We start from the raw sequence: 8,202 nt of genomic DNA, 5'->3' as shown, positions 1-8,202 counted from the left end.
TCTGGAATAAGAATTTAGAATCCAAATCCTCTCTTTATTCATACGATATTTCAAATAATCTGGATACACAAACCATATCATCAATAAGCATTTTAACAATTTCAGAGATTTTTAAAATATATATATATGTGTTTTAATTTTTTAATACATTGGTAAAAATGAATTTTCTATTGCTATATCTTTTTTTTAAAAAAAAATTTTGAGACACGAGCCTGGAACCAAACTTTTTGGCTCACCATTTTATTTTTTTAAAGTAATATATAATTTAAAAACACATTTTTAACTGAAAAAACTTCTTTCTCCAAGCTTAATACATATGCTAAACAATTACCATTTTTATCTTCTGGTGTATCAACAATTAAATTAATTTTATTTTTATACATCATCATTCGATTTAACCCAAGAATTGATTTAAATTTAATTAGTCCTGATTTTAAATATATCTGATTTTATTAATAACTTAAGACTGTCAAGACAACTGCAAGTCATACCAGATAATATGTTGCATTATAATTGATAATCCCACTACGACCACATATCAGTGGGGCAGTGATAAATAAATTAATAGGAATTAAATTTATTTTATGGAAAGAATTTTGAAATAATATAATATAAATAAAAGGAAAAAAGGAACTAAAATATGTTTTTTATTTTGTGTTTCCACCACCTGCTTGTAATGAATCAATGCACATTAAAACCACCGAGAATAAATAAACCTGTATTTGTTTTAGGACAACAGGTCGTTGGACTAGTATTATCCAGAATCACCACCAACAGTGCTATCTCCCATTGAAGAGAAGAAGCTCCATACGGATACACAATTTTCATCACCTGAACAGGGAGAGAAAAAAATTGTGATAATCGCATTCCGGATATTTATTTAGAAATCATAAAAATTACTGGAATACTTGAGTTTCGAATGATACGTGACCGAAAGGGTAATGTTCGGGGACTGATATTGGAGTAAATGTACAACATTTGTGCTCATGTCAAGAAAATATATTGATTCAGGTGTCTGGTTTGAAGTATGGGAAATTTTGTTGCGTTCGACACTATACAAGTCCAGGTAGCAAATTTAATTAAAAATATATTCATTGCTGATTAAATATGTATAGGATGAATTCTGAAGTTGAAAGATAATAATTTGCAGGAGTTAGTCAAATTAATACCAGTCGGATTCATATTTTCTTGAGAATCGTCCACGTCCAGAGCTCCAAATCGCCTGTGTCCTGATGCTGTAGCTGCCATCGGAAGAATGGGGTGGAAAGAGAAGCCACTTATTGTGTCTGGGATACAAATTGAATGGCAAGATAAGACACTCATTAGAAATATGCATGTCTACGTAGAAATGGGGAGACTACCTGACGCGGCTTGAAAGCTAGATACCCACTGCCCTGTCTGAAGATCATATATATGCACAAGACCATCCTGGCAAAAGGAATTAAAAAGCACGAAAATTAAATTTAAGTGTTGAATGGACCAGCTAGAGAACAGGTAAAAGCTATATTGATACCTGACCGCCTGTTCCAAGATGTCGACCAAGAGGTTCTATATCAAACTGAATCTTTTGATTGGTACTTTCAGTTGATCGGTAAAGCCTAACCGACAGAATTATGAAATGTGTAAAACATCAAACATTTGCAGTTAATAATTCCAGATATTCCGTTACATTTAAAGAGTTTGGATTTAGTTAGTATTTCGTGAAGAAAAGGCCGTGGAAAGTTTTTTAACTGTAACTTTTTGGCGAGGGTGATTGATATTTGTCCTTATTAATCTTATTACAACTATAGAAAACTTACTTGTATACAACATCAACAGTTTTGCGAATGTCCCAGCACATTACATAAGGATCCTGCATAGTAATTGAGAAGAAATGTGAAGTTTCCATTACAAAACAGACAAGAAACTATTACTATATTGATATCTATTGGTGAATCAAGGGAAGCACACCAGCCCTCTTGGTGCCTATAAATGGAAAATTACATTTACCTTTCAAAAAATGATTCTCATTCTGTTTCATCATTGCTATTGCGTATGTAGTTCTACTATTTTGAGACATGCACATGTAAATTTTAAATCCCTATCGAATGGCACCAACAAAATATAATAAATAAAATAATCAGACTCAACAAAAGTTTCCTTAGCTCAATTAACACATAATTTTCATCCTTTATTCCTTATCTATTCATGTAACACCAGATACAAATGTCATCCTGTACTCACACTAAACATCTCCTGAGAAATGAAAATGGAACATACACAGAGACAATGGATGCCACTGTCAAAGCAAAACATAAATAAGAGGTATATTTGCATCAGTATTTATTTTAACATTACTTTCCATTACTCCTCCAGCACATTACAACTTGTGAACTATAATTGATGCAAATCAGCATAAAAACGTAGCAAGCAACAGACAAAAGGGAGAATTGGGTCACAAAGTTCAACCTTTCTTCCCCCGGTATACAGATAGTTCCCATCTTTTGAAAACAGAACCTGCGAGGCGCAGCACTTCTTGAATTGAAAATGACTTTTAAATATTTGGAAGCTTAATCGGAAGAAATGACAAACCACCTAACTTACATGTGTAACCCCACCTTCTTGTCCATGCAGCACATATAGCAATTCCATATTATCATCTCTATATATAGCCGTAGTTTGACTGTAGGAACCGGCAGCTAGCATTCCAGAATAAGCAGGAGAAAAGGCAATTGACGATATAATGCCTGGCCAAACGAAAGAGCAATCTTATAAAAGCATACCAACACTCATTACTTCAATAAGCAAAACTACAACCTTTGTCACTACCGAATGGGAAGAAGCATTAATTCTACACAGGCTAGATTACTGAGTATAAAGAAAAATCAATTCCAACCAAAGAGTAAAGAAGCTGGTTCAGATTCAAAAATAGCCACTCCACAAAACAAAATACATTCAAATGAAAACAACTTATTGAAAACTTGTTTAACTTGAAAAGGACAAACTCAATAACATATGGAATGGAGGGCAGGTGGAGTATCACCTACAAGACAAATGTGTGTTTGAAAATTTTACTAAGTCTGCAATCTCAAAACTTACCTGAATGCCCTTCTTTGTTTCCAAGAACAGTTGAATGCTGATCAAAATCTCTACCAGGCCGATGAACATCAAATATTCTTATAGTTTTGTTATATCCCGCATATATCCTGAAATTTGTGAAAAGCATTCATGCAGCAGTAAAACACAGAACTCCTTGTAATGAAAACCATAAGAAATTATGGAGCATCATGAGTCAATCAAAATGATAACTTTTAAATCAAACAAAGATGGCACGTCAAATATGAAGCAACGAAAATAAAAAATGCTCACACTCCAGAGAAGAACAAGGAACCTCAAAAAAGTTAAAAGCCCAAGAGAACGCTTATTCAAGATTCTTGAGAAGCCGAAGGAGGATATAATACAACAAAAAAAAGGGTGAAAGTGCACATCCATGATCAGAGAATTATTTGCTTGGAAGGTGCGCTCACTAAATGGCAACGATTTTTTGATCCTGCGTGTTATGCAATCATGGTGGGCAATAGAACTAGACCAGCAACAAAATTGCAGCCATTACCCATCTGAATGTGATTACAAAAATCAATCAATCATTCATAGCAAAACAAATCTAGGAAAGAAAAAGATGTTAAAAAGCAATTGATCGACTGGTGTGTGCTCCAATTGTTTAAGTAAGAATTTACTTTACTTTTTTTTAAAAAAGTAAATACTTACTTAGTTCCAGCAGGGTTAAAGCCAATCGAAAAGGCAGCAGTAATCTCATCCATAGCATCATAGGCACGATATGTGCAACGTAACTGACAACTCAGCAGAGAACCCTCGTTAATGATGGAAAACAATAAGGCAAGATGGGTGCATGAAAGCCAAATTAAGAACTACATATCGAAATTATCATCTTACAAACATGAATTATTATCGACAACTTCTTAAATACAAAATAGCAACTCTTTAGTTAAGCTTTCTCACAATCAATCTCTAATTAATAATGCATACTGGTGATGCAGCACCTGTCCAGAATTAGCATCCCACAGATGAATAGGATGATCTCGAGTAGTCGTTGCATATACACATAAATCTGGATCTGAGAGAACCACCATGATATTAATAAATTCTAATTGCAAAACTTATAACAATTTCAACAAATAAAACCATGTCATGAATTTTACTTGAGGCAGTCATGTGAGGGTACCAGCAATAGTCATAGACTGATTCTCCCTCAGTTATAACAAGGTTGGCTGCATATGAATCTGCAAGCGAACAGGACGCTTTCAGTAGAATTTGTCCAAAAAAAAAAAGATGGTGATGGGTCACTGTCATTGACGATAACACCTAGCTTTAAAAGATAAGTTCATCTATAAAAGTGTTGCAATCTTATATCAGTGGCATAAGAGATCATTGTGTGCAACTTAAATTTTAAATCCCTTCTCACAAGATAGACTAGCTTTTGGAGTTGGAGTTCTAATTGAGGGTTCTTTCAAAATAAACATAAAGAATGGGTTATATCAGACATGGCCATCATTAGGTAAATCTCACAATGTGACTGGTGTTAAGGTTTAATTAAGATACATTTGCCAAAATTAGCTTCAGGAGCTAGCTTATGGCAATATTATATTCCTACATGATCTCCATAATGAACTGTGAAATGATACTTTTAGTCTAAATGAACTAATATTTTGTGTCATGTTATTTCTCAAATGGGTAAAAAACTGACTAATTTCTATCGATAACATTGGATTACGTATAACCAAAAGCAATAAAAATATGAACTTGTTTCAAACAAACACAAGTGCGGCATATCTGAAATTTCTCAAGATCAAGAGAAGTTAGTAACCCGCGTCAGTGACTGAAGCTGAAGTATTTACATGATTGCCACTGTGATCGTAAGGCCTAAAACATAAAAAATAAAAAATAATAATAATAAAAGCATAACAAAACCCCTTATCAGAACTACCCTACTAACCAAATTTCAAATAAAAGAAAACAAGTTTAAATTAACTACTATTTTGTGTTATGTTTTATGTTAAATGGGTAAAAACCGGCTAATTTCTATCAACAACATTAGATTATGTGGACCAAAAGCAATCAAAATTTGAACTTGTTTCAAAACAAACACAAGTGCGACATATCTAAAATTTCTCAAGATCAAGATAAGTGACTAACCTGCATCAGTAACTGAAGTTGAAGTATTTACAGGATTGCCGCTATCATCGTAAGGCCTGAAACATAAAGAAGCATGACAAAACTGCCGATCAGAACTACCCTACTAACCAAATTTCAAATATCAAATAAAAGAAAAGGAAAGAAAACAGACTTGATAAATGGGGAAAAAGAACAATAGATCCACGAACTTAACTTAATTGATATTGTAGACTTACAAGGTGAAAACATGGAGAGTATTGTCGTCAGCACATGTTAGAAAGCAAGAACCATCTGGCGACCTATTGACAGGGAAAAAAAACCCAAAAAAATTGCAGTTGAAAAAGTTCATGATGGTTCAGAATTCAGATTTTCGAAGTTCGAGATAAAATAGATCAGAAAATTGGGGAAAAAAATATGACCATTTGACACCCTTGAGAAAGTTGTTCGCATTCGATGGCAAGGGCAAATTTCTGAACTGCTGGAAGAAATGGTAGGTTCTATATGGAGGGACGTCGTAATGAACCGCTGGCCAGGAATAGGAGCCGTCCAATGTTGTTTCGGTGACTTCGCTATCCACATTGTGAGGCGGCTGATCCGCTGCTTCATCTTCCATACTTGTCCTTCCGAAGTCTTAAGTGTGGAACTCAACTGCACAAAATGATTCGTGATTGATTATAATCTTTATAAGCTAGCTGAGTGGCAAAGCAATAACACCATTTCTGTGATGAATTTGAGATTAGCAGTAATGTATATACATAAGAATATTCATGTCCCGTTTAACACAGCACAAGATTGAACGAATGGATGATACAATGCGGTAAATGCAACACAATCCTCAAACTTCAGTTGTTCACTGCTCTATCCTCTATCTTTCCGGTGAAGAAGGAAGAGAGATATCGATGGATGTACGCACGGGTTGAGTGTTGACTACAAAACTCGAATCCGCAAGAAAATATAAAAAATAAATAAAGGCGACGAAATTTACAGCCTCAAAGCCTGATTTTCGTTCCAAATTGACCTACGAACGTCCTACGAGAAATTCGAGGGGTGGTGTCCGGATGAAAATGAAAGAAAAAAAGAAGGGGTTTTTGAAGGTTTCTTGGCCCTACTGTTTCCGTACAGATTTATTTCTGCTTCTACGCTTCTCCACCGGTTACGAGTGCCGCTAGCGATCGCACTAATGCTGGGGACGGCGGCACAAACGCTTTGGCGCAGGTTTGGATATGGCTTTTCTATTAATTTTTGTTTTGTTTGGGCTAATAAATGGGCTCTAAACAATACATATAAGGCCTGAAAGGGTGATAAAAGAACCCTCAAAATTCTATAATTTGTGATCCATCTCAATTCTATTTTATACCTTACAAAATGAAGAGCACATAAATATTCTATATTTATATTTACATATTGAAGCTATGATTACGTAGAGTAAACATTTATCGTTTTATCAAAATTTTAACTAATGATAATAATACAACTCAGATCATTTAAATTGTACAATAGCTTAAATATCATATTTCAATAGTTTTTCTTGAATATGTTGGCCCTAATTTGTGTGGTAGAGATTACTGTAATTTATTTGTGTGGTTCTTTATACTTCAATCTCTCACTTCTAAAATCTTTCAAAATTTTCCCCAAAATAATATCTAGAATATCTATATCCATAAAAGAGCAAAAAAAAAAATTCATGTGAAACTATCTCACTGATGAGTAGGTCTCTTGTGAGACGGTCTCACGAATCTTTATTTGTGAGACGGGTCAACCCTACCGATATTCACAATAAAAAGTAATACTCTTAGCATAAAACGTAATATTATTTCATAGATAACCCAAATAAGATATCTGTCTCACAAAATACGACCCGTGAGACCGTCTCACACAAGTTTTTGCCCTCACTGATATATGGACAGAGCCAGAGAATAGAGATTGAGTGGCAAAAAAAATTTTAAAAAATTTTAGAGGAGGGGGAGAGCAAATATTAAGATAAAAGTGAAAAATATAATTATTTTTATACCTCTCATCAATTAAATTAAAAAATTAAGACAGGACGATCGCACTCATCTCCCTTGGCTCCGTCACTGCACTGATCAATTTTGTGATACGGATCTCCGACCAAACTCAATTTATGAAAAATATTATTTTTTATGTCAATGTTATTACATTTCATTGTATGTATGACCCGGAACGGTCATCTCATGAATATAGATCTATGATATCATCTAACAAGAAACTTATTAAAAAAATTACAAAATGAGATAATCAAAATTTAAAAAAAGAAAGATAAAATGATATGAGTAACTTGGGAATCAAATCAAATCAAAATGTCAGTAACTTTATAATTACAGCTTGAAATCAAACTAATTCCACTTTGATGAATCATTGGAGTAGTTGCCTACATATAATAATTTCGATGTTAATGCTGACCAAATTCCACTAGTTGCTTCTATATATACAATATTTTGATGCCACAAATCAACAATTTTAATATATTTATTTATTTATTACTTGTTGAGTGGGTAACTCACTCTTTGTTCTAAAATATAATCATTTTCGTTAAATATCTAATTGCTGAATTTTTATTTTTATTTTTATTTTTTTTAAAAAAAAAAAGATAGATTGCGGCTAAACTAATAATTGGTATCATCTTAAATGTCAATTATATATATTATCTTATTATAGTAGAAACATTTAATTAATTGATTAATCTTGAGATGAAATTACGATTATATCTTAACTTAATTCCCAACAAAACCAAAATTATTAAGCAAATTAGTCATTTTATATATTCTCCTCCTTTTGTAGCCATAGGTGATTTATTATTTATTAAATTAACATTCGTTTTGATTCATTTGTTGTTTTTTTATTTATGAAAATTCCACTCAGCTTTGTAAATATTAAAATCGATGTATTTATATCGTTTTTGTGACTATCTATCTGTTTACGAAAATACTACATTTTTTCATATTTTAAATTTTATGAATATTTTTACAAGTACGCAACACGTACATAACATTACTAGTATATATATGTTGC

At 32.9% G+C, this 8,202-nt stretch overlaps 1 protein-coding gene across 1 annotated transcript; it reads right to left on the bottom strand.

The window, feature by feature from the left end:
• Positions 1-594: 594 nt before the first annotated feature.
• LOC140986231 (uncharacterized) lies at positions 595-6,386 on the bottom strand. The gene is made up of 15 exons (XM_073454330.1): positions 6,158-6,386; positions 5,592-5,820; positions 5,409-5,471; positions 5,194-5,249; positions 4,200-4,280; positions 4,041-4,114; positions 3,748-3,830; positions 3,079-3,185; positions 2,584-2,726; positions 2,449-2,496; positions 1,800-1,852; positions 1,514-1,598; positions 1,362-1,428; positions 1,170-1,286; positions 595-831 (listed from the first exon to the last, which is right to left on the bottom strand). Exons 2-15 carry the CDS (start codon positions 5,783-5,785, stop codon positions 755-757), a joined length of 1,248 nt encoding a protein of 415 aa, XP_073310431.1. The 5' UTR covers positions 5,786-5,820; positions 6,158-6,386; the 3' UTR covers positions 595-754.
• Between the last annotated feature and the right edge of the window lie 1,816 nt (positions 6,387-8,202).

This window comes from Primulina huaijiensis, chromosome 10 (genome assembly GCF_012295235.1).
Source record: "Primulina huaijiensis isolate GDHJ02 chromosome 10, ASM1229523v2, whole genome shotgun sequence".
Taxonomy (NCBI): Eukaryota; Viridiplantae; Streptophyta; class Magnoliopsida; order Lamiales; family Gesneriaceae; genus Primulina; species Primulina huaijiensis.
Note: the sequence above shows the minus strand (reverse complement) of the source record. Positions and strands in the feature narration are given on the sequence as shown.

Coding starts and splice junctions, on each gene's coding strand:
- LOC140986231 (XM_073454330.1), bottom strand. CDS start 5,785: ATGGAAGATGAAGCAGCGGATCAGCCGCCTCACAATGTGGATAGCGAA. Junction 1,853..2,448: donor TGTATACCGGGGGAAGAAAG/GTTGAACTTTGT, acceptor ATTACTATGCAG/GATCCTTATGTAATGTGCTG. Junction 832..1,169: donor AGAAAATATGAATCCGACTG/GTATTAATTTGA, acceptor CTCCCTGTTCAG/GTGATGAAAATTGTGTATCC.